Source organism: Carlito syrichta, unplaced genomic scaffold (assembly GCF_000164805.1).
Source record: "Carlito syrichta isolate Samal-C Ts95f unplaced genomic scaffold, Tarsius_syrichta-2.0.1 Scaffold304757, whole genome shotgun sequence".
Classification (NCBI taxonomy): Eukaryota; Metazoa; Chordata; class Mammalia; order Primates; family Tarsiidae; genus Carlito; species Carlito syrichta.
Genome location: NW_007248853.1, coordinates 931,796 through 959,486, shown reverse-complemented (window position 1 = coordinate 959,486; position 27,691 = coordinate 931,796). Strand labels below are relative to the sequence as shown.

Sequence of the window (27,691 nt, the reverse complement as noted above, 5' to 3'; positions counted from 1 at the left end):
TTTTTTGTCGAGATGAGGTCTTGCCAAGTTGCCCCGGCTGTTCCCAAAAACATAGGCTCACACAATCCCCTCACCTCAGTCTCCCAAAGTGCTGGGATTACAGGCTTGAGCTACCATGCCCGGGCCAACCTCGTGCTCATAATACTACAAAGCCTGCCTCTTTCAGACTATGATTGTCACTCTGTTCCCCAGTGCAACCTCATGTGACCTTTCATGGTATGTGATGTCTTCCTTCCCTGGGCAGTGAGCACATGTGACTAGTAAATAGCTGTTGATCTCACCTGTCCACTGTCAAGTATGTGTTTAGCCATGTCCATAACCTAGGGCAAGAATTCCTCTCACCAGTGGATGCACAGGATGTGACGATAACACCACGTGTGGTAACGGCTGACCTAACAGGAATTACATGCCATCAGCAGGGCTATTTATATCAAAGGACCCTCAATAGGACTTCAGGGTCATAAAATGATGAGCATTTCAAGCTTCTGTTACTCCAGTCACCAATTCCCACTGCCCAAAATTAGCCAAGTCATCTTATCATCAAAATCAAAGTGTCCCTTTGATAATGATATGTGGGGAACAATATTTTAACTATAAAATACAATATTTTTATTCATAAGCAAAAGTTCTATTGTGTAGGAATACATACTCTTTTTTTTTTTTTTGATTTGGAGTCTCACTCTGTCACCCAGGCTGGAGTGCAGTGGTACACTCATGGCCACCCCAGCGTAGACCTGCTGGGCTCTAGAGATCCTTCCGCCTCAGCCTTCCAAGTAGGCGGAACTACAGGCACATGCTCCCAAGTCTGGCTAATTTCTTCTTTGTTGTAGGGACGAGGTCTCACCAAGTTGCCAGGGCTGGTCTCGAACCCGCAGCCTCAGGTAATCCATTCGCCTGGGCCTCCCAAAGTGCTGGGATGACAAGCTGAGACACCAAGCCTGTCCGGAATACATACTCTTAAGCCTAAAATGTCTAAAATCACCAAAAGGAAGAAAGACCTGTAACATTTATGGAATTTGTACCTGTTTACTTTTTCTGGAAGACCACCCATTTTATATATGTAGGTGTGAGAGTAATGACAGCACAGAAAACTACTTTGGTATTTCAGTGTCTTCCATGTAACCAGGGAAATTCAGAAGCAGTTACACATCAATCTTGGTATTAAAATCTAAACACTGTTACAAAACACAAATTTGATCTACATGTAGGATAGATTTCAGTCTATGGGGCTGGGAGAGTGGAGCATGCACAGTAAGGATCTCCTGGGGTAAACAGATCACGTAGCAATGCTTAGAAGCATGCCTCTGTTTCATACCTTGTAAGAAGAGCTAAAACTTGAAGTGCTTTTCTGCTTTAAAATCTTAAATGCAGGAGGTAAATTCTTTTAACTAAAATGAATCGCTGTGTGAGCTAATTTTCAGGCCTAGAGGTCAAGTAAAGAACAGCACATGGGAGCAGGAGTGGAGCCACGAGAGTCTGAGGTGACCAGGGGAAAAAGCAGGTCTCTGAGGTCCTTTCTGAGACATTACACACTTGCTCACTCACGTACAACACTCACTCACTTACAATACTCACATTGACACCCACAGAGGTTCTCTTCCCTCAAGAATATCCAAAAGAGATAGGCCAGGTACTGTGCTCACTTCTTAAATACCCTGCCCGCCCCACCTCCGAAACAATAAAAAAAGATCCTCTCCCCCTTTCTTGAATTTTTCTCCTCTTACTTCCTTATCAATGGATGCAACAAAAAAATGAGAATGTTACTAGCAACCTAATTTTAAGTACAACATCATAAAATTCTCTATCCCTATTCATTTAAGTTTTTTCTTTTTAAAGGAGATTCATAACTTCCTTTGCCTCTAACCACTGCTCTAGTTCTGTATAGGCTGAAATATATTTGGAGTTAAATAATACAGGATATTAATAAAATTCTTTCTTTAGACTCCCAATTCAGGGCTAAGAAAAGACTAAGAGCAAAGAGTATATCCTTCCAATTAATAGAACTTACACCACTAGAGAAAATTTGCCTTCAAAGTGGGCAACAGAGAAGGTTATGTGCTCACTCTGGTGAGGCTGGCATTGCTCAAATTAATTTTGGAAGGCTCCTTTAGAATCTGATTCAGATCCCCTGCTCTATCCTCTGGCAACAGGTGCATGTGCACACACACACAGAGACTCACAAACACACACACACACACACCTCTCTCAATTATTTATAACGTCATCTGCGTTTGAACCCACAACTAAATTATTATCTAGTTTAAAAAATAAACTTTCTCTATCACCTGGCTGGAGCCAAATCACTTTTAAAGTGGATGGCAAAGACCATTCTTTTTTTTTTTTGAGTCAGAGTCTCACTCTGTCGCATAGACTGGAGTGCAGTGGCCGCTCCCGGCCACCGCAGCCTCGACCTGCTGGGCTCTGGAGATCCATCCGCCTTAGCCTTCCAAGTAGCTGGAACTACAGGCGTGTGCTACCACGCCCAGCTAATTTTTTGATTTATTGTAGAGATGAGGTCTCGCCAAGTTGTCCAGACGGGTCTCAAACCCGCGGGCTCAGGCAATTCACTCACCTCGGCCTCCCAAAGCACAGGATTATAGGCTGAGCCACCGAGCCCGGCCCAAAGACCATTCTTGATCTTCCAAGTTTGTTTGCCTGTCCTCTGCAGAAATGGAACTCCACGTTTCAATTGTTTACATGGTTGTGTCAAGACTATTTTCTCACCTGCCCTGTGCAGTTCTGACAAATAGAACGTGAGCATAAGTGTCACGTGGCGGTTTGGGGAAGGCTTCCTCAGTGGGCGCACACCATTAGCTCTCTTGTCACTGTTGCCTGGAGTGTGGAGGTGGTGACTGGTACTAAAGTCAGCTCTTGCACCAGGCAGATGAGGGCCAAACCCAAGGGGTGGCAAAGCAGAAAGGTGGAAGGAGCTGCGGTCCCTGAGGGCTGAGTGGGATAGAGCAAGGATATCAGGCCTTGACTGCCTTTGGAGTTTTGTGTGAGAGAAAATAAAGGTCTATCCTGTTGAAGCCACTGTTACTTAGGTTTCTGTTAGTTACAGACAGATCCAATTGTAGCTTTTATGAGCAATATTTTAAAAATAAAATCCACTCTCCCCATAAGATTTCTTATACAGAGGATACCCAAAGAACATGCCATTAAAATGCATATAAAAAGAAAAAGAAAGTGCCAGGGGCCTCAGGGGCTTTCTAAAATAGGCATGCCGAAGAAAGGTCAGCACTGTGAATAGGCACAGAGCCTCCCAAGGTGACCACTTACAAGAGGACAGAATTCACTTGGATGATTAAACTAAAATATTTTCTGAATCTATTGAATTTTTTTTCTGAATCATTACTTTATTGTCAAATAAACATGGAAGGCCAACACCTACACAAGATAAGGATTTAAGCATAGTTGTATTGTGTTTTACCATACACGGGAATATTAACATGCCTTTAGAAGAATTCAAACATACACGCACACATACAGAAAGAGAGAGACAGAGAGAGAGAGAGAGAGAGAGAGAGAGAGAGAGAGAGAGAGAGAGAGAGAGAGCAGAAGGCAGCTAGAAAATTCCTGCTTCTGATAAAACAAAAAAAAGTAAAGTGTAAAACAAAAGCATGCCTTGAGACTTACATGGTTATCTTTATAGTAGTAAGAAAGGGCAGGAAATCGCCGTCTACTCCGGAATTTGGAACTCCCCACTATGATGTGTGCCGTGGCAGACTTGGGAGCATACAGTTCAGTAGGATAGGAGTCACAGACCTGTCACCAGAAAACACAAAGGGATTTTTAGGCAATCTAGCAACACTTTGTGAACTTCCACCAGAAATTCCCTTTCATCATACTCATAGCTTGCATGTTTAAGTCCGTTTAACCACGTCACAGTGAAGGCTACTTCAAGGAAACCAAAAGTCACTCCAGAGGAATAAAGAGTCACCCTCACTGGTGCTATGTAATCATTCTGAAGGAAAGCAAGATACCCATTAGCATCGTGTCCTTGTACACTGTCCCTTCTCTCCAAGGGCTCTTTGTGTGAGGCAAAATAGTGACATTTGAGTCTTTCTTTCATCAAAAAGAGACAAATTGCAATTTTGTATCCTGGCAGCTGAGAAAATCTGAGCTGCCTATATTTGAATGAAAGACAGCCTGACCCTGGGAGACAATTTTCCTAAAATGTAAGAACAGTAGTTAAGTCATCAGGATACCTCTGTGTCCTCAGCACACATTGTGTGCATTTCCGCCTCTGAGCTCTCTCTGGATACTCCTGTCTTCTATCTCCCTATATTTAAACCATTCTTTAAGGGTCAATCCAAGTTCCACCTCTTTCAGGAAACCTCTTCTATGACCTTCCAGCCCATACAGATTTCTAGATCTAATTTTCTAATACGCCACACATTGCCACACCTTATCACAGCTTGATTTTTGAGTCTAGTGTTGATTTTATAAGTGGTAAAAAAAATGATATACTCTTTCTGTGCATCCCTGGCAGTGAATACCACAGTGGAAACTCATGTGCCTTGGAAAGATCTTGTAATTTAGAGTCCGAAATCAGCATTCAGAACCAGGCTCTGATTTAGCAACTTAATGACCTTGGGGAAGTCAAACTACACTGTGCACTTTGGTTTTTCTAATCTCTAAAACTGATACCACAGCAATAATATTGCATGGGACTGATAGATGAATCAAATCCAATAACACCCATGACAAAGCACTTTATAAACCATTAGACCCAAAAGAAATGTTAGTAGTGGCAACAGTTATTGTAGTTGATGCTGTTGTTGCCCAACACATATTTTGCTTTCACATTAGACAATCTTTTTGCACTATGAAGATCCTAGTCAATCAATCTTTTTGCGATATGAACATGGCAGTTTTCTGGGCTTTGTCTCCTGGAAGTCAAGCATCTTTCTAGGCATATCAAGAGAGTCCTCAAGTAGAGTAACAAAAGCGGAAATGCTTTATCTGCAGGTCATGTATCCATCTCCATGCACCCTTATCACTCTGGAAGATGGGATCAGAGGGACTGAAAACGCATCACAACTGAGATCCAAGTCTCTTGTAAGTTATTCTGGGATGATGCCTTTCCTTGCCTGCCTCCGCTGTCTTTGTTACCCAAGACTGGGGAACTTGGAGCAGGAGGTAAAAGGGCCACAAAAGGGATGTTCCCAGGTCCAAAGTTTCAGGAGTCTACCAGAGACATTCTAGAAAAGAAGTGGCTCTGGCACTGACACTGGAGGAAAGTCCCATACCAAGAAAGGCCCAGCCAACTTGGACCCAGAGAGCTTTCACTGGAATGACTGCCTCAAGACACGACACTTCCTCCCCTGTGCCAATCCAGTGTAAGAAATGCCCTAAAGTCAGCCAGCTGAAACATTAAGACACAGACCACACCTGCTTGTCTGAGGTTCAAGAGACATGCAGTCACTGCACCAGACTGACATTTTCCTAAAACAACAGTTTCAAAGAGTAAATAAATAAGTTTTCAGTAAGTTGGGGATTACCTATGTTCTTCCTTACAACATCTCTAAGGAATTGCAAAGTTTGATGATTAAATAAAAGTAAGTAACAGGCAAAATTTCTCAACATGCTTATTTAACACAGCCTCTTTGAATAGCAAGAGGTGACCTAGAAATGCTAGCGCTCCTGACAGGCCTTCTTATGGTCTTCCAAGGCCAAAATGTCCATGTTGGCTCAGGTCATGGTACTATGCATACTATGGCTGAAATGGGACCAAAGAGAAACACCCAGAGCCCATTCCCCTTGATACTCTTGGCCCCAGCTCTGGGAACTTATTTGTCTATCCACACACAACCCTCTTTATGCATACAGGGATCAGGAAAGACAGTCTCCTGCCTTCTAAGAGTACTAGAGCTCTCATCTTCCAGTGCAGAGACATGTAAGGCCTTCACTGCTTGGCATGTACGAGGACCAAATACTCAACAACCTGAGTCTAGTCAAGAGCAGTCAGGTTTGCATCAGCGGCCACAGCCTCCTCTCCAGAAATATAATACCAGTTACAAGAAATCCTGCTTTCCGCAGAGCACTGGGTCTAGGGGAAAAAACTCCATGGGTCAGAGATTAAATGTAGGGCATTCTGATGTATACTTTCACAGGGAGCTCTAAGAAGCTAAAACATCTTTGGGAAAATCAGACTCACAGTGGAAGTCAAGTTTCAAGATACAACCTCTTACCAAGCTAGAAGCACGTAAATTTGTCATGCTTTCATCAAGCCAGCACTCTCAAGTGGGAGTTAAAATAACAATCCTATACTGAAAACTACAAAATACTGCTGAAAAAAATTAAATAAGACACAAATAAGTTGCAAGTGGTAAGACACCTGTGTTCATGAATTGGAAGACTTAATATTAAGATGTCCATTCTACCCAAAGCAACTTATAGACTCAGCGCAATCCTTATCAAAACCCCAATGCATTTTTTTTTTGCAGAAATAGAAAAATTCATTCTAAAATTCTTCTGCATTCTCAAGGAACCCCAAATAGCCAAAATGATTCTGAAAAAAAGAACAAAGTTGGAGAATGTGCACTTCATAATTTCATAGTGTTACAAAGTCACATATATTTTACAGTCTTCAAACAGTGTGGCACTGGCATAAAGAGAGACAAATAGATCAACAGAATAGAGAATCCAGAAATAAGCCCTCATGTATATGATCAAGTGATCCTCAATATAGGTGCCAAAACTACTCAATGGGGAAAGGATACTCTCTTTAACAAATGATGCTGGAAAAACTGGATATCCACATGCAGAATAATGAAGGTGAATTCTTCTCTTGTACCATATGCAGAAATCAACCCCAAATGGATTAAAAACCTAAACATAGAACCCAAAACTATAAAACTCCTAGGAAAGAACATAAAGGAAAGCTTTAAGATGTTGGGCTTGGCACCTATTTCTGGATATGATACCAAAACCATAGGCAACAAAATTTTTAAAAATAGACAAATAAGACTACACCAAACTTTAAAACTGTTTACGCAACAAAGGACACAACCAAAAGAGTGAAAAGGCAACCTATAGAATGGGAGAATCTATCTGCAAATGATATATCTCACACGAGGTTATTAACCAGAATATATTTTTTAAAACTCTTACAAATCAACAACAACAAAAAACCAAATAACCCAATTAAAAATGGGCAAAGAACTTAAATAGTCACTCCTCCAAATAAAATATACAATTGGTCAGCATGCACAGGAAAGGATTCTCAAGATCGCTAATCATCAGGGAAATGAAAATCAAATCAAAACCACTATGAGATATCACCTCACAATTATAATAACAGCCACTACTTTTTTTAAAAAGTGTTGACAAGGATATGGAGAAAATGGAACCATTGTGTACTGTTGGTGAGACTATAAAATAGTGTAGCCTTTATGGAAAACAGCATGCAGCATGAAAAAATTCTTCCTCACCACCTTTAAAATAGAATTACCATATGATCCAGCAATCTCCCTATGGAGCACTAATATATACTCAAAAGACTTGAAAGCAGTCTCAAAGAAAGAGTTGTACAACCTTCATGTTCACAGCAGTATTATTCACAAAAGTCAAAAGGTGGAAGCAGCCCAAATGTTAATTAACTGATAAATGGATTAAAAAAATGTGGTATAGCCATACAATGAACAATTTAACAGTCTTAAAAAGGAAGGAAATTCTGTCAAATGCTACAACACAGATAAACCTTGAGGACATGATGTTTGGTGGCATAAGCCAGTCATAAAGAGACAATATTGTATGATTCCACTTATATGAGGTATCTAAAGTAGTCAAGTTTATAGAAATGGGATGGTGGTTGCCAGGATCTAGAGGGAGGCAGGAACGGGGAGTTGTTTAATGGGCACAGAGTTTCAGTTCTGAAGATGAAAAGAGTTCTAGAGATCTGTTGTACAACAATGTAAATACGGGGTGCCAAAATAATGTATGTATATGTTAAGAGACGTTATCTATGTATCACTTTTCAAAGTTGAATTAAATTACAGTAGCAATGTGTGGTATAACATTCAGGCAAGTGCTTCCACCACTTTCTTTGACTGTCCTGCCTGTCACATGGTAACGCTAACATTCATTTGATTAACATCATCTTTTGAGTGACTGTCATACTTAAAAGGTGTATACATTTTTTGGCACCTCCTGAATACTTAACATTAGTAAACCACACATTTAAAATGGTTTATATGGTACATTTTGTTATATTTTTTATCACAATAAAAAGATAATCTTAGCATTGACTACTGTCATTTTTTGCAACAAGTTCACAGAGCTATAGTCAAAATTCTGACAAGAATGCACAGCACAGTGCAGTCTATGCCACTAAATTAAAACTCAGTATGTCACTCAAGATTTTGTCTGGTTTGGAAAAAAATTACACAAAATTCAGAGACCATGAGAAGTTCAGAAGAATGGAAGATGTTTTTCTCCTGAATTTTCTTTTCATTGAAGTTGCCTTAGTTAATGAAAGTGGAGTAGTACATTAATCATTTTGGCTTTCTTTTAAATGAATAAGAAAACATTTTTCCTTGTTCTCTACTAAATAAATTAGCCTGCCTGGGGTACCCACATGCCTTGCTGTGGTTTCTGCCAAGAGGAATATTTTTGGTGATTCTTTCACTCATTCACAAGCTTTTACTGAGTACTTACTATATGCCAGGCATTATTGTTCATCACAAGGGCAGAAATAAATAAGAGAGTTTTGGGCCTTGAAGATTTTATATTCCTAGGACAAACAATCTTTGTTGACCTGGTTATAACTTTCTGGTAAACGCATTTACTGTTGCAGGGTACTAGTCATCCAAGATGCCATCCAAGAGGTCTTAATCATACCTCTGTATTTACTAAGGACCAATCACTCAGTTGAGCACTCTGGAGTAAGAGTTACTTGTCAGGAACTGAGAGGTATTTATGCAGACTATTTTCTTCTTAAACTTTCCGGACCTAAAATTTATTTCAAGGAATTTATGATGAACAGGGGGAAGATGGATATGAACATCATAAAATTATTTATACATAAATAATATATAATATGCAAAATATAGTGGCAGAGAGTAGAAATAAACAAGCATTAATAAAATAATTGGTTTGAATTATATTTTCAATTTTGTTCTAAGAGACTTATATTAAAACTTTAACCTAGTAATGCATACCAATTATGTTATTTAAATAAAGATAATTTCAAGGGTTAGGTATAAAAGGAGATTTTAGCTTAGAGAGCTAGACTACCAAAAGCAAGTGTTTTTATAAATAAAGATAGTAGTAATAATGATAGAGATGACGAAAATAATAACTAGCCTGCCCAAGACCACACAAATAGAAAATGGCAGAACTGGTCCTGGAACCTAAGTTTCCATTCTCTATATCTGGTGTCATTTCCACCACAGGCTACAGTTTCTCCTCCATCACATGACACTACTTGCCCCATCAACCTTAAAGGATTTGTGAGAAGAAATAGGATAACACGTGTAAAAGAAGGGAGAAAAAGGTAAATGTTTTCTTAACCATGAAATTAAAATTAAAAAGAATTAGGATAGAATGTTGGTCATAAATTTTCTGAAAGAACACAATTTTTATTCTACTTCTAAACTGGTAATTCTTCTTCCTTATTTCCATAATACTTGCAAAATCAGAAAATACCCTAGATTTTTCCCTTTTCTGTTTCAACACAGTTAGCTGAATGTTAGTTTTGTTTTGCTGTGTGTTACTTTGGAACAGAAACGCTGAGCAACTCATGTTTTGCAGTCTGAGCAAGGTAGGACTGAAAGTGAATGAGTATGAGTCATTCATACTAAATTCTAGAAGGAAATCTCATCAAAAACAGGAAGAGCCTCTATTTTCAAGAAAATATTATTCCACAAGATGTGGGTAAGCCCAGTTTTCTTCCTTGCCCAAGGATGTGTCATATTATTTTTAAAAAGATATCCAACTTCATTTACTAAACTTGGATTTTCCTTTCTTTCATTTCAAGGCTAAAACCTCACTGCAAAGATCAGTATGAGAGCAAGCTAGTCTGCTGACATTAGCCAGATATTATATAAGGCTATGATTATTATATTTAAGTGCAGTTATAAAGAAGTGTCAGCATGATGAGAGTGTCTACTGTATCCCAAATAATCTATAAATTCGACATATTCTAAGGAATGATGTTGAAGGACTAGACCTTCAGGATATCAAGATTTGTCATAAAGCTATAATAATCATAAGCAGTGAAAATGCAATTATAGAAATTATACAATATTAAATCAGGACAAAGGTTAGCAAACAGACCAGGATTTTTTTAAACAGCTAAAACACAAAATACAATACGAAAGATTGACAACTCAAATCTTCTAAGGATCAAAAGACCTTAGAAATAGTACACCAGTATCTCCTGAGAGGAGATATTTACAACAGTTATAAATGATAACAGATTATTATTAGAATATATAAAGAATTTCTACAAATCAATAAGAAAAACACAAATGACTTTATAGAAAAGCAAAAATGTGTATAGGTAATTCACAGAAGAGTCAACAGGAATGGCCAATAAACACAAGTTCAACTTCACTAGTGATGAGGGCAATACAAAACTCACACTAAGATCCATCATACCAATCAAATTGGTTCAAAGTTAACTTTTGTATTAGTTAATAAATTCACATGGCTATAAAAATAAAACAGGCCAGATATGATGGCTCATTCCTGAAATCCCAGCACTTCGGGAAGCCAAGGGGAGGAGTTCAAGGTCAGCCTGGGCAACATAGTGAGACTGTCTACAAAAAAAATTTTTTAATTGAGCCCAGGAGTTTAAGGTTGTGGTGAGCCATGATCCTGCCATTGCACTCAAGTCTGAGCAACAGAGTAAGACTCCAACTCAAAAAGAAAGAAAAACAAACAATACAAAATGATAAATAGGGGAAATCTCATTCTCATCCTTGTGTTCTACCTATCCCATTCCCACCAACTCTCTAGATTATCAGTTTTGAGCAAATACAGTTTGTGTGTGTGTGTGTGTGTGTGTGTGTGTGTGTGTGTGTGTGTGTGTGTGTGTGTGTACTACATTTTATTTATCTATTCATCTAAGGATGGACATTTGGGTTGTTTCACCTTTTGGCTCTTGTGAATAGTGCTGCTGTGAATATTTGTGTATACGTGTCTGAGTACCTGTTTTCAATTCTTCTGGATTATCCATAGGAATGAAATTGCCTGGAATTGGCAAACTGTTTTCCACAGTGGCTATACTATTTTACATCCCTACTAGCTATGTACACTGGTTATAATTTCTCCATGTCCTCGTCAACATTTGTTGTTTTCCTTTTTAAAAAACATATTGTCATCCTGGTAGGTATGAAGTGCTGTCACACTGGGTTTTGATTTACATCTTACTAATGACAAATGATTTTGAGTTTTTAAAGATGCAAGATATCATACTATATTAATTATATTGTGCCTTGCTTTTTTGAACCTAATATATTTTAGTAATCCTTCCTTATTATCAGTACATAGACATTTTCCACATTTCTTTTAATGGTTATACACTAATTTAATTATATGGATAGGGCAAAAAATGATTTAACCGGTCACTTACTAAAGAAATTTGGGTTTCTTCTAGTAATTGGTATTATAAATGATGCTTCAAGAAACCTTGTGCATTATTGTGTATGTGTATGTGTAGGCTATTATATCTATAGAATAAATTCCCAGAAGTCAGACAGCTGGGTCAACAAATATGTATACTAGCAAATATCTTGTCAATACCAACTGTTGGTAGTCTATGGAATAATGAGAGCTCTTATATCTTATAAGCAGGTCTGTATGTCCATGCAAACACTTTGGAAAAGAATTTACCAGAATCTCATAAAGATCAAATCTATATAATCTCTAACTCAGAAATTCTACTCCTAGGTAGAAATTCATAATATACTATAAGACATATACAACCATTTAATAGCTTTTTCATGACAGTAATATACACACAAAAAAAGAAAAATGGAAGACAGGGAAGGGAGGAGAGAAGGAGAGAAAGAAAGATAAGTGAGAGCAAGAGAAAGAGAGAAGGAAGAAAAAAAAGGAATACTTTTTAAACTACGGTATACTTGTAAAATGGAATACAACACAGCTGTGAAGAATGAATGAATTAGAGCTATAGGTATCAACAATTACCAACCTCTTTATGCCATAGTTATTTAATCTCTCTATGTCAGTTTCTCCACTTGTAAAGTATAGACAATAATACTACTACTTCCTAGAACTAATATGGGCTAATATTCATCAAGTGTTTAGAACAGTGCCTGGCATGTGGTAACTATGTACGTGTTTGTTAAATGAAGCAGATCCCACAAATGCAACGTTGAGTGAAAAGTCAAGTTTCAGAACACTGCATACAGCATATGTAATACCACATACAGATAGTATCAAAACACAAAACAATAACACATGTATTTCCACAGTAAATTCTCACTGAACATCATCCATGTGTTCTTGGAAATGGTGACTTTAAGCAAAAGAATGTATAACAAAACAATTTTTTCTCATCATTATCAAAAAGTTTATTGAACAAAAAACATGTTATTCAAGAATCTGCTGTATGTTGTTTCACTAAAGTCACCATTTCCAGGCACCTATCAAGTTATCAAGTTAAGTGAAGACTTCCTATATTTACAAATGTAGAAAGGCTATAAACAAAAGCAAGGGAATGGCAATGACTTTTTTGCTGCTGCCAGGATGTTGAAGCAGGAGACAATTTGGAAGGAACATCTGGGAGGGGGTAACTGGCATTGATGGCGTTTGTTCTTCAACAGTACATGCAAGTCCCTGGAGTTCATTCCATCATTCTTCAAAGTTTGTGTGTGGCGTAATAAATAAATAACCTTCTTAAAAATGAAGGATAATCAGTGGAAGAAAAGCTACAGGATGTATACTTGTGAAATAATTATGGTAAATACAGTGGAAAAAACTATGCAGCAATAGCTATGGAAAAGGAAACAGCATGATTGGCAGAACACACATAACACAGTATCTAGAACAATATCATAAATATTATTTTACCACAAAAAGAGGTTTTTCGGATAGAGTAGAAAACAAAATCTAGCCATACTCAGCTTTAAAAAGACAAAACGTTCAGATAAAGTTCCTTCAAGCAAATTCTGACAAAGAGAAAGAAATAGTATAAATATAATCATACAAGATAGATTTCAAACTTTAAAAATTTCACAGGAAAAGGGGATATTTGAAAGTGATAAAATGAACACACTGAACAGATGTCCTAAATCATTATGTACTAAGCAACATAACATTTATTTATCTATTGCTTAATTATTTATTTAGAATTGTTGTCTCACTTTATTGCCCAGGCTGGAGGGCAGTGGTACAATCATGGCTTACAGCAGCCTTGACCCTCTGGGCTCGGGAGATCCTTCCACTTCAGCCTCCCAAGTAGACTACAGGTGCACATCATCATGCCCAGGTAATTTTTTTTATCTTTTGTGGAGATGAGGTCTTGTTATGTTGCCTAGGCTAGTCTCAAACTCCTGGGCTGAAGCAATCCTCTCACCTGAGCCTTTCAGAGTACTGGGATGATAAGTATGAGCCACCATGCCCAGCCTAAGTAACATAACTTTAAAATATGCAATGCAAACATTTTGAGAATTATGAAGAGAAAATGTCTAATCAACAATCATAATGGGAAATTTTTCATACACCTCTGTCAGAAATCAACTGAGCAAAAGAACCAAAACAGCAAGAAAGAAACTCATTTTAGATAGATATGAAATTTTTATACCCAAGTAAAAAAGAATATACATTTTCTCCAGACTCAAAATATTTATTAAAATTTATCTAATGCTGTGTGTTTTATAAAGACATAAATCACCAAAACACTCCCTCAAATTCTAATCCTGCAGGGCATGTGCACTCATTTCAATAAAAGGGAACAGAAATTAATAATGAAATATTGATCAAAAATGTCAATCTCCCATCCACTTGAAAATGTAAAAACAGTGTAGGCCCTGCATACCTTTTGATAGATCCTGGGAATGTTTTTTCTTGAAAAATAATCTAAAATTGGGGAAAATCATAGGCAAAAAGTATTGAATCCAAAATTATTCATATGGCAAAAAAAACCCCAAGTAATCTTAATCTAAATTTCTATTAATAAGGAAATACTTAAGTACATTATGGGACATTCAGTTGATGGACTGTTATATAGTTATTTTGTTGAATGATTTGAATACTGTGTAGTAATGTAGAAAATCCTTAAGGTCCAAAAAAAACAAAAAATAAAAATCAAGATTAAAATATATGAACAGAAATGGACAATTATCAGGAGATAAGATACAAATAGTCAATTGACATATAAAAAGCTACAATTCAAGAAATCAAGTCATGCAGATTAAATTAAAATGAGAAATCACTTGTCCTACTATCAAAAGATTTTTTTTTTTAACTTAAACTCTTTACTGGTAAGGGTACAATGAACCAAGCATTCACAACTGCTGAGAATTTATACAAATTGCGACAACCTTTCCACAGTTCTTTTAGACAATATGTACTGAAATCTGTGAAAACTTTTGATAGAAATTCCACCTTTAGGAATCCATTTTTAAAAAAAAATTAAAATATGGGCAAAGGTATGGCTATGAGGAAGTTATATGCTATTTAAAATAATAAAAAACTACAATTTAAACATCTAAAAATTGGAGAGTAGATAGAATGATAGAGTCATTCTATCTAATATTATGCAATGTTTAAAAAAGATACTATAAAACATAATTAACAATAGAAAAATATCTCAATATATTATATAAAGGAAAGGAAAACATGAGGCATACGTAATATGACTCCACTTTTGTTATAAATATATCATATACCATATGTCATATATATAGGTTTGTGTGTGTATACGTGAGAATTAATACAAACATTAAAATTCTGGAAGACTATCTGCCAAGCCTAGTAATGGATATCTCTAGATTACGACATTTTCAGATAATTTAATGCTCTCTGCTGTATATTTTACAATTTTCAACAATGAATATGCATTACTAATATAAGAAAAAAATTATCCACCTATGCAGAGAGAGAAAAAAGAAGGAAAATTTTAAATGATGAGTGTTAAGGCAATGGGATGGTGGGTGTTGTTTTTTTTCTCTTCTGCAAACTCTTTGAGATGTTCTTACACTACTTTAATTACTTAAAATATTTTTAAAATTAGCAGTGAAAGCACCACTGATTTGTAAGCCTATCACTAGGGAGGACTGTGGGATTAATTCTGCCACTCCGGCTTCCCTAACTCTCCATATTGCTTCTTGTGAGTATAGACACATTTCTCTAGGGAAGCCTCTTGGTGACCTTGTGTACCAAGCAAGACCGCAGTGAGCACACACAGGAGTTGGTGCCAAACTGCCATCAGAGTCTCCCTGACTTCCCCACTAATCACTCACTGCACTATAAAAAGACTTGATGGGAGAATGAGATTCTGGCCAGCTCTCCCACCAACTGCCTGACCATAAGGCCTGCCACTGGGCCTCTCTGGGTTTCCAGTTCCTTAGCCCCTGGAGGAGAGGTCTGAAAGGGGTGGCCTCTAGGAGCACTTGTTCCAGCTTTCTGGTTCTAGGTGCCGGTGGGAAACACAACTGTCAATAGCCAAGACAGATCTGGAAAAATCCACAAATGGGCATCGACAAAGAGCTATAAAACTAAAAGGAGATCAAACAAAAGTTAAGCTAAATTATCTGAAATCATTGGATTTCACCCAATGCCTCCACTCACTCTGTAGTCTCTATTCACATCGCTGAGCTGCCAATAATTATTAGGGAGGCCCATTCGCTTGTATTCTTCACTGAGATCAATAAGCATCCAGCCTTGTTCTCTCTCTTCTTTATCCAGCATGGGGTTGAATGAAAAGCAGTATAACTCCTCGTATTTCACTGCAAAAAAAGGGAGAATAAAGCCAAAACAAGCTAATTCAAAGTCAGAACCAAATCTCCCCAAAAACATTCTGTCCCAACTAGAGTACACCCAGAGGCCATCCCAGACCCCAGCCCCCTGCACACTGCCCAGAGTACCCCGTCTCTGTAAACAGGGTAACCCACCTCCTCCCAGCAATAACAAGAAGACCTTGAGACATCTAGACTCAACTTTACAGTAGTTTCATTCCTTTTAAAAAACAAGGTCTTTCCATTTTGTGTTTTTAAAAACAATTTCCTTAAGAGCAAAAATATTTTCCCGCCCACATAAAATATGGACCATAAAAATTAATTAAGGATGTATGCATTCATTAGACATCAATAATTCAATTTTTTAATGTATATCAAGCTTGGATTTGGGATGGCCTTTCAGAGGTACACAGAGACCCAGGCCAATTCCACATTTCAATGTTCAGTTTTTTTTGTTTGCTTGTTTGGGTTTTTTTTTGAGTTGGAGTCTCACTCTGTCACCCAGACTGGAGTGCAGTGGCCGCTCCCGGCCACCGCAGCCTCGACCTGCTGGGCTCCGGCGATCCTTCCGCCTCAGCCTTCCATGTTCAGTTTTTTAAACAAATAACAAACATTTGGAAAAGCTGTGGATTACATGAAATGTTTGCATTTGAAACATTTGAACTTTTAACACCATAAATGTTACAACTGTATTGCTCATATTTATAGGATTCATTAAAAAAAATCTATTCATAGCACGCAGTACCATGGTCATGGGATACAAGCTGAGGCTGCATCACAAAAGTTGTCTTTCCATTGTGTCATGGTATCTCTGTCCTTACATATTGCCTTTTATGTTTCTGAGGACAAGTCTGATAGTCTCACTGGTTCCCTCTCTCCAGTAAAATCTAGGATTTGGTTTTCCTGCCCTGATCTTTGCCATGTAAGGGAAATGTCTAGATCACTACTATTCAACAGAAATATAAAACAAGCTACATATGTCACCTAAATTACTCTTACAGCCACATTTAAGGAGTAAAGACAGTTAAATTAATTTACTAATATTTTATTTAACATATGTCCAAAATCATTATTTCAGCATGTACATGATATAAAAATTATTAATATTTGATACATTTTGTTTTGTACTGTCTTTGAAATTGCACACGTATTTTACACTTAATGGTACATCTCAGTTCAGAGTAGTACCAAACAGTTACCTCTAGTCAATGGCTACCACACTGGTCAGTGCAGACCTAAGCATTTCTGATGATAATAAGAGACAGCTGACACCCAGACCTTGTTTTGTCCCAGATTCTGTTCCAATTAATCCAGTTAGTAGGCACCTTGATGGTCCTCACTTTACAGATAAGAAACCTGAGGCCAAAGAAGGATGAGGATGCTCCCCTCACATAGGGTCTCACAGCTAATAAATGGAGAGCCCACATTGAAACAAGGTATCAAGCTGAGAGTGTGTGCTCCTCACCACAACACACACTGCCTCACAAGGTAGATCCTTCTCTTTTTTCTCTTCTTCCCTTGTACTAGTTCCCTAACCTTCCAGTTTCTCTCCAATAGATCTCTTTCTCCTTGTTTTCTTAGGTTCTCCCAGTTACTCCTTAGCTTATAGAAAGCATTGTGTGGACAATTTAATGCTCCTAAACATGTGCATTTGAATCCCTTTACAGGCTCTGACCACCAGCAAGAGGTTGCAGTAATACACAGGCAGCCTGAGATCAAAACTCAGGATCTCAAACTTGTTTGGATTGCTATTGAGATGATTCATCTACATGGAAGAAGAAAGATAAGGGTCATATTTTAAGTACCAGATTTCTTCATTTTTCTTGTGACTAAGAGACAACATGCCTGTGGTATATCCGCAGTGAGATAAATTATGTTCTATTTTAGTCCCTCTTGATGTCAAATTTCTAAACTTCAAAACTTAGAATACTGGTTTTTGAACAAATAAGAAAATATATCCAGGTGCATTCGCGAACAAACATACAGCAAACAAACACTTTCAGTAAAAAACAGTTCATCATAATCTTAGCTAATTGGGCAGCAGTGTATGAAACTGAGATCCTGTTCTGGGAACAGAAAGCTCAGCACTGACAAGTCTTTTCCATCTCTAAGTACCATTTTCATGACCTAAGCTTCTGCTACCATAATGTTAACTGCAAATGCAATTTGTTTAAGATGCCAAAAGAATCTCTTGAGAAAACCTTAGTCCCCTGAGTGAAAGAAGAGCTAATTAATATGGGGTAATAATGGAAACTAAGTTCCTTTTGTTAAACATTTACAAGTAGGTTTAAGGGTAAACGAAAAAACACTCTATGACTATGGATAGTATTCTGTTTGGGGGCTGATGCCTGTTTCCACTGAGAAGAGGCAATAGAACTGCCCATATATTAAAGCAAGAATAATTTATAATAGACATTAAGATGATCACTCTTGAATTGGGAGACGTTAGAATGAATTGACACTGATATGACATTTTGTTGTTTAAGACATTTTTAAAGAAATGGGTGATCAACAAATCCTCAGGCCCAATTTCACCAAAATTTTACATGAAGCAGAACAATTTCCATCTTTGTCAGCCAATGCACAGTCTGCCAGTGGGGGCAAGCTTCTACCCAGAGGCCACCTTAGAAGCAGCGTGGGAGCTGCTTACTCAAGGAAGTCAAAAAGTACCATTAGAGCAGATGTAAATTTTACAGAATATTTCCCATCTCATAATTTTCTATTTCTCTCACCCCGAACTCTTTCAAAATACATAGCAGAATTTTTAGCAATCAACAGGAAGGTAAATTGTTCTTACCAACTCCCTCACTCTCAGATAACCCACTTCCTACTTCGCAGAGAAAAATGCAAGCCACTAAGTAGAAACTTTCAACTTGGAACTACCAATCCTACAAATGAATCTGCATCTGTACCCAACCTTTGCTCCTTCTCTCCCATATAAAGAAAAGGGTGTTCGTTCTGCCAAAATAAGAACTATATATGGATACAACAAAGCATTAGGAAAGAGGGAAAATAACCTAGCTTGTTTCCCAGGTATCAGGCTAAAGGTTATAAAAACAGAATATTTAGGGAAAAAACATGGGAGACTTGTTTCTCATTATAAACTAACTGGGAGAAACAACAGGTAACTATTAAAATCAAAAGTACTTTTAAATGGAAAAAACAAGCAAACATAAATCAGCACCAGCAGAAGGTGAAAGGTGCAGAAGGGAAAAGCTACCAATTGTCATCAGGATACAGAAATGTGAGGTTTTTTAGAACCAAAGAAACTATTGAAAATTAAATTGCCCAGACATTCTGCTGAATTCAGGCAACTTATGTAGTTGAAAGACCATTTAGAGAGGGGTTAGAGTTTAACACAGCTATTATTGAATTTTGCATATTTAAAATAAAAATAATGAGGGTGCCTCACCTTCGCTATCTATTTTAAACAAGTGTTGGAATTTAAACATTAGGATTGTTAAAGCTAACACAATGGAAAAGGATGGATAAGTATCATCAGTAAAAAAAGAAATTACCACTGTAAAAATTACTAAACATCAATGACTTAGAGGAGGAATATAAAGTTATAAAGGAAGCAAATGAGACTACCTCGATCATAAAATTTTAAAAATCATAATACATATGAAGAAGAATTGGACCAAAAGAAAAAAAACTAGCTTAGTTAAAGGGAGAAAATAAACAAAAGAAATTATTTAAATGGTGAAGAGCCAAAAACACTAAAGAGGGAAAGATAATTGGTACAAAAATAAACAGTAGGAGGCAAATTAGAGGAAGGAGAAGGAAAGAACATGGGAAAAGGAGAAGCCCTCTGAGAAATGAGAGTCTTTTAATCAGGAAAGTTTATATCCTTATTAGTACACTGGACCTATGGGGTTCACTTATTTTCTCATTTGAGCCACAACCTTCATTTTAACCCAAGTTCTTTTCTTTTCTATGAATCAAAGACCTTACTGGATTTGGTCACATTATTTTTGCTTACAGTAGGCAAACCAATAAAATCTCCCAACATTTTTTAGTAACTTGATTTACCCTTATCCCAGAAATCCAAATTTAGTAAATACAGAGTCTCAAATGAATGAAAATATCTCCTTCACAGGCCCTGACTCCCAAACATTTCTTTTTTTGTTAAAAAAAAAAAAAAATTGCCCTCTATTGGATCTTGCGATTAGCTGTGCCCATAAGCGGAACTGAAAGTATGCGATTTTTGTGGGTGACTAATCAGAATTACCAGAGTGAGCCATATTGTACTACTAGAATTCAATGTACATGTCTCTTACTGACCACACAGAGACCCACACACAACCTCCCCACCACCACACACACCACCTTACTCTGATGAACCTAGAGGAGGTGATAAAACATCCTCTGATGGTTCTGAAGAGCTGCCCCCTCCTCAGTTGAAAGCCACTGCTTCCTGTCTGACCCCTTCCACCTTTCGCCACCTCCACCCACATTCAAAACTCTGCTTCTAAGCTTAGCCTATAACATGTTAGCACTGCCTTTAACTTTACACTGTGAAACTTCTTAGGGTCCATGTCCCTTCCCACACTTTTTAAAGCACCATGTTTTATGTAAAATGGCACTTCTAATGCCAATGTTTCAAAATGTTGGTGATTCTTTTTAAATCCTGTCAGATGATGGCTTTAATTCAATTAATTACTCTGATTTTCTTCTTTTTTTTAAGAAAGGTAGCCAGTCAGATCTTTAGTTAATATGTAAATCCCAAAACTCTATCTTTTAAGAGAAAGTGTATATTTTTCAAAAGTAAGAGAATACAATTTTCTCTGTGAGGATCTGTATAGTGACAGTCCTGACGCTCGCTGTCTCAGGCCACGACCTCATAGTCGTGTTTTGCTCTTCCAACTGCTCAGCCCTTTCCCAGTTCTCTGGGCCATTCCTAAATCCCATTAATCCGGTCAGAGCACATTTATTGCCCGGTACATCCATTAATCAGTGACACAGAAATTGCTAGTGCACAATTCTCACATTCTCTGCTGCGTGCAACCTAACGTACATCTTCCCAGAACTTCTGTTCCAATTTTAGTGCACCCTCCAAGAAGTTCAACTGCTTTTCTGGCTTGCTTGGTCATTCTTTTAACACACTTAGATGAAAAAGCCTCAACCAATTGTTTTTAAAGGGGAAGAAAGCAAAGTAAAAATGATCAGATTTTGATGGCTGCCTAGCATCATCTCCCCCCAATAACTCTTTGCTGCCTACAGGGGATATGGTCACATTGTTAAGAAACATGGGGCCAGGCTTGGTGGTTCAGCCTGTAATCCTAGCACTTTGAGAGGCCCAGGTGAGTGGATTGCCTGAGCCCGCAGGTTCGAGACCAGGCCAGGCAACTTGTTGAGACCTCGTCTCTACAATAAATGCAAAAAAAAAAATTAGCCGGGCTCAGTAGCGCGTACCTGTAGTTCCGGCTACTTGGAAGTCTGAGGCGGAAGGATCTCCGGACCCCAGCAGGTTGACACTGGGGTGGTCGTGAGTGTGCCATGGCACTCCTGCCTGGGCGACGGGGTGAGACTCCAACTGAAAAGAAACATGGGACCCAGCCAAATACCCTGAAAAGTTCATAATCGAACTTCTTGTCCTGAAGCAAAAAGCATTTGGCAAAGTAACTACAAGCACATATCCTATTTCCCTTATTCACGGCCTCTGCGTAACACTTAACTTTTATAAAAATGAACTCTTCTCACTGGATTCTACCCAGAAACTGAGAAGTATATATCTTTTAAGGAAAAGCACCACAAATCACATAAGCCACACAATGAAGACAAGAAACACTTCCACAGAAGTGAATAGTAAGCTATAATTCTGAAGACCCACAAGATGAGGACCAGAACAAGACAGTAACTGAGGGAACATTTCTTTCAAATCCAAACATTCTTCCCACAACACTTACGGAGGTTTTATTTAGATGAGTCAACATATCCATACTCTGAATATTCACTTGCTAACAAAAGTATAGTTGCACCAACCTTAGGAAACATATTATTATCAAAAAGCAATGGAGACCAAACCTGAAAAGCCTCGAGAGGAAGAGAAGCACATTAGAACAGTGTGTTTCTAAAAATGTTTCCCACACAAAACAATCTGTCAGTTATATATTTGGTCTTGTTCAAGGTGGCTCAATTACAACAGTATGAGAAGGACAGAATTTTACAGCAATTTCACCCCAAAAGAATAACAAACTAGAACCCCCATCAAGATTAAATTAATACTAAGATTAATGAAAGAGGCCCATATAGTAAACACTTCCAGGAAGGCCCTAAAAGACAAAGATGTGTCAGATGATCATTGAGACCTCTTGTCCTCATCTGAGAACCAGAATGACATATAATTCTTAACTACTATCATTCCTAAGCACGACACAAATTCCTGAAGATGATTTGTAAATTTCTTAAGAGTGGGTCTATATTAAATGTAGGGTTTTTCTGCCCTACCTGGCCTTGCAAGGCGTATCAGAGAAATGTACACATCATGGCAATCTCTTTCCTGTGGTATGACGAGTTGTATTATCTGAAAATTCTTGCAGCGAATTAGCAGAGGGCATCCAGTAGCAGTTGTGGCCTGTTTTTCAATGGTGGAAATCTGACTGTGAAGAATCTAGAACCAAGAGTTAATTTGGATAAGTCAAATACAAATGACTAACAAATATGATAAGGACTAATACAGATCTCTGAGCCACAAAGAAAGACAAGAAACACTCCCCAACCTTTAGCTAGCTCAACACCTATACTCAGATGGCAAGAAGGGAAGTGTTCTGAATAAAAAACAACTGTCTAAATTTTTTATTTTATTTTTCAATACCAAGCTTTCTAACATCCAGTATAATTATTTTGAAGCAAACCATTCGGCATATAAATTTGCACAAGTCCAGGTAGGGGAACATTTTGGTAGACAAATGATAAATGCACTTAACAGCTAAAATTAAATAAGGTCATGAGAAGTTAGTAAAATAAACTTTTGCAGTCAACAAAATTGGAGATGGCTCCGCTGGGAGGTGCCACCATGCTTCTCAATTCCACATGGAATGTTCAAGTTCAGTATCAACATGAGATTGTTGTTTTTTAAACTGTTGGTGGTCAGGCAGGCTGTAGAAGAGATTTATTTTATCATTTTACTTTTAATTAATATTTTGTTGACAAGTCACAGTTGTATACAGTTATAGGGTAAAAAGTGATGTTTTAATATATCATACAATGTGGAATGATTAAATCAAACTAACATATCCATCACCTGATTACCTATCTTTTTTATGACAAGACATTGAAATTTACTCTCGCAGTTATTTTAAAACATGACTATTGAGTATAGTTACCCTGCTATGTAACAGATCTCAAACTTATTCCTCCTATCTGCAGCTTTGTACCTTTGATCAACAACTCCTGATTTCCTCCCTCCCCTCCTGACACCCAGTCTCTGGCAAAATTATTCTACTCTCTAAGAAAGAGATTTATCTTAACAAAAAGCATGTGGGAAACTGCAGGGAGTGAGTGGGTAGGAAGGGAGGCAGGATTGGCAGTAGTGGGAATCTGCCAAGGGGAGGAGGGGGCACATATCAACAAGGGTACCTTCATAGTGAACATTTGTATACCTATCCCTGAATTGTATCCCACATCTTTAAAAGAAAAAAGAAATAAAAAAGCATGTTGATGTGCATCTCACTGGCATTTCAGGAGGATCTCTGCTCAGTCTTCAATGAGCATTTTATTCTTTAAGTTTCACTCTCCACTAAGTAGTGCCTGCAACCTTCTGCTGAAAACATAACTGTCCACAGAACGTGTAAAGGGAAAAGTCTACAATTCAGGGTTTCTTGTTCCAGTCGTAATGTCAAGGTTGGGCTGCTATATAAAATAAGAAATATTTAATGGTTTCACTATTAAGTAACAGAAATACCTAGTGATGGGACTCCTCTCTGGATTTTCTTTTTTTAAATTATCAGAAAAGTGGAAACAATACAATAAAATCACTGAATGGCTGCATTAAAGGTTTCTACAAATAAAGCATACTGCAAATAAAGTACTATAGGATGAAAATGCTATATATGGCTTATGACCATCATCTCTGCTTGGTAGCTGTGACAAGAAGTACTTGTATCTTCTGGTTATTCTAGATCTATCTTTGATGATGTTCAGATAATTTGTGTTTAAAATGAATAAGTAGACATTCCAGAAATAGTCCCCTGAATACCCAAACACCAAAAGCCCACCCACCTCACCCTGAGGAGAAATGAAAGAGTGGAGGCTTAAAACATTTTACTTCAAACAATGAAAAATGTAGAAAGTCAAAAATAAGGAAAGCATACCCATGTTTCTTTCCTTGTGTCAGGTGCATTTTCAACGAATATGACATGAGTAGCCGTCAAATACAAAGTACCTAGGGCTGCTTTTTTAGAAGATACTCGATCTACCAAGCGGACATTTTCAACCTAGAGAAATCAGTATGATGGAAAAAGTTATAATAAAGCAAAAGAGAAATTCACAGAACAAATAGCAAGCAGGTAATTAATCTCCTACACCGAAATATAATTCTGAGAATCCTCCCCAATAATAAAAAAGCAAAACATGACCCCTTAATTAGATCTCAGATTATGATTCTGTGTATCAAAAGATAAAAATTTACCAATTACAAAATATGACTATAAATGTACCATAAAAGATGTGCAGACTTATTTTTAAGATTATCCTTCATGAGTTTTTAGTAGCTCAGCACTTTTATTTCATTGTAATTATATGAAGTCTCTAGTTTAAGACAGAAAATGTATGCATTAAATTTCTGAGTTTACACAATGATTATGTATGAGTTAAGGTCTATAAAAAAATGACACTTTTTCCTGTGTTTCTAAGTTGCATAAATGGCCTTAAGGCTATTTTCTTCCATATAAACTAGAAGAAAATAGAATATACATATGGGAGAAAAGAGTACAGGAGAAATTTATATAAAGAAAACCTATCAATTTAAGATCCTGACATTTATTTATAACAAAACCTTTCTAATGAATGAAATTCTTACCACACAGCTAAAATTTAAACTGTTAGAAGAGATTTCTGAAAACAACTTTTATCAAGCATATATCTCTTATAGGCAGAGCAATTTCAAGGATATGTGCGCTGAGATCATCTCACATGAAATGTAATGGAAACGACAAGTCTACGGGGCAAGTGAAAACTGAAGCAATGATGACTAATGAGACAGAGCCCCCATAACCACAAGATGAACATTCTTGTAATGACCACAGGGCATAGCAATCCTACGACTGCCAAGAATCAACCATGTACAGAAAAATAGTCTCATCTCCCAAATAAAAATGGTATTTGCTTCTGTGGGGAAGCTTAGGGACTAATGCATTGCATTAGCTCCATGTTTTAGTCTAATATAGAAGCTGTGGTACTGATCTAGTGTGGGGGCCCCAGAATTCTCATCCACCTCAGGGAAGAGCCAGGGGAGCAGCAAACCTAATGAACATTCCTCAGGACACCAGGAGAAAACAGCACTCAAGACTGTCCATTGCCTCAGTCTCTTCTAAACCCTTAGAGTCAAACCGGCCATCTAGGAATAGCTCTAGCGAGTCTCACCCCTCTTCCTCCTAATTTCTAGAGATCTACTGAAGTCAATTAAAAAATTAGATATTATAAATATTTTTTAGTCATGCAATTTACTCTGAGGTATTGCAAAATTCCTAAGGCCTTGTGAATGCAATGCACATTGAAGATATTCATGCAACAACAGTGCCCCTCTCCAATCATCTTCTGGTTTTTAAAAGTATTTCTTTTGTTACTAATATGCTACACACTCTTTCCTTTGGCTAGCCATCATGGGGTTATCTTTTGAAAATGGTTTCATATTGTTGATTTACTTTGCTACTGGGTGGTCCTGATTTCTTATAACAGAACTGTTTATATAGTAAGAATAGTAGTTCCATGGCCCAATTTTTGTATTGTTTATTTATTTATTTATTTTTATTTTTTATTTTTTTTGAGTTGGAGTCTCATTCTGTTGCCCAGACTGGAGTGCAGTGGCACACTCCCAGCCACTGCAGCCTCGACCTGCTGGGCTCCGACAATCCTTCCGCCTCAGCCTTCCAAGTAGCCAGAACTACAGGCGTGCACTACTACGTCCGGTTAATTTTTGATTTATTGTAGAGAGGAGGTCTCGCCAAGTTGGCTCGTGGGTCTTGAACCTGCGGCCTCAGGCAATCCACTGGGTTCAGCCTCCCAAAGTGCTGGGATTACAGGCTGAGCCAACGAGCCCAGCCATGTATTAAGTTTTTATAACTGCCTCTTCACCAAACTTTTGTATTGGTTCTAGTAATTTTTTCAATAAAGTCTCTTGAATATTTTGAGTAGACAGGAATATTTTCTGCAATTTTCTGGCTTCCTTTCCAGTATTTATCTCCTTTTTTTTCCTTGTTTAATGGCATTAATTAGAAACTTCAGAGTAACAGTAAACAGCATGGTGACAGCAGTCATTTTTCTGTTGTTTGTCATTTGTTTAATAATAGCTTGAGATATAGTTCATACATCATACAATTCACATGTTTAAAGTATACTGTTCATGGTTTTTAGTATATTCACAGCATTGTATATACCATCACTGTGCAACCATTAACACAATTTTAAAACATTTTCAACATCCTCCCAAAAATAATCCCTGCTCCTATTGCCAGTCACATACCAGTTTTCCTATCAACCACTGCAGCCCTGGGAAACTATCAATCTATAGATAGATAGTATAGATTCGCCTAGTCTTAGCATTTCCTATAAACAGAATCATACAATACATTGTACTAGTTTCTTTCGCTAAGCATAATGTTTTCGATCTAAGTTTCAATCCAAGTTCATCTATTTGTAGAATGTATCAGTACTTTACTTTTTATTGCCCAATAATATTTCATTATATGGATATATCACATTTTATTTATCCATTCATCAATTGATGTACATTTGAGTTGTTTCTTACTTTTGGCTACCACAAGTAATGCCATTATGAATATTCATATATAAGTTTTTGTATGGACATACGTTTTCATTTTTCTTGAGTATATATGGAATTATGGAGTCATATGGTAACTCTTCGTTGAACTTTTGAAGTCTGCTACTTTCCAAAGTAGCTAAGTCGTTTTACACTCCCACCACCAGTATATGAGAGTTCTAATTTATTCGCATCCTTGCTAACACTTGTTATAATCTCTATTTTTTATTATAATCACTCTTGGAGGAGTGAGATGGTATCTCATTGTGGTTTTATTTGCATTTCCCAGATGGCTAACAATATTGAGCATCTCTTCGTGTGTACCTGTTTTTAATGGGAACACTTCCAATCTTTCACCACTGAGTTTGAGGTTGACATTTTTTATCACACTGTGAAAGTGACCATTTACTAAGAGTTTCGTTTACTAAGAGTTTTGATTTTTTAAAAATCAGAAGTGGGGCAACCCCTTCGGGTCCCCTCCCACTGTGGGAGCTTTTCTGTCCTCTCAGTAAATCCTTCTTTCTAAAAACAAAAAAATCAGAAGTGAATGTTAAGCCTTTTTAATATGTATTTGGATAAATATTTGCTTTTTCACTCTAGTTCTATATTATCCATAAGAGTAATAGATTTCTTAATCTTTAAAGAAGTCTTGGATTCCTGGTATATGACTAACTTGGATTTGTTGTATTGATATTTTAATATTCCTTGTATTTTATCTGCCATAGTTGTCATTTTTATCTGCCAGTTATCACTTTTGTTTTTATCTATACCTTTAAGAGAA

At 37.3% G+C, this 27,691-nt stretch overlaps 1 protein-coding gene across 1 annotated transcript in view; it reads right to left on the bottom strand.

The window, feature by feature from the left end:
• LOC103263202 (myotubularin-related protein 7-like) overlaps positions 1–27,691 on the bottom strand; it is a 68,793-nt gene that overhangs the window by 14,182 nt on the left and 26,920 nt on the right. The window contains exons 2-5 of the mRNA XM_008060890.1: positions 24,245–24,367; positions 22,380–22,542; positions 15,763–15,920; positions 3,637–3,765 (exon numbers count right to left, since the gene is read on the bottom strand). Of these exons, the coding sequence (XP_008059081.1) occupies positions 3,637–3,765; positions 15,763–15,920; positions 22,380–22,542; positions 24,245–24,367 (573 nt within the window). The remainder of the gene's footprint in view (positions 1–3,636; positions 3,766–15,762; positions 15,921–22,379; positions 22,543–24,244; positions 24,368–27,691) is intronic.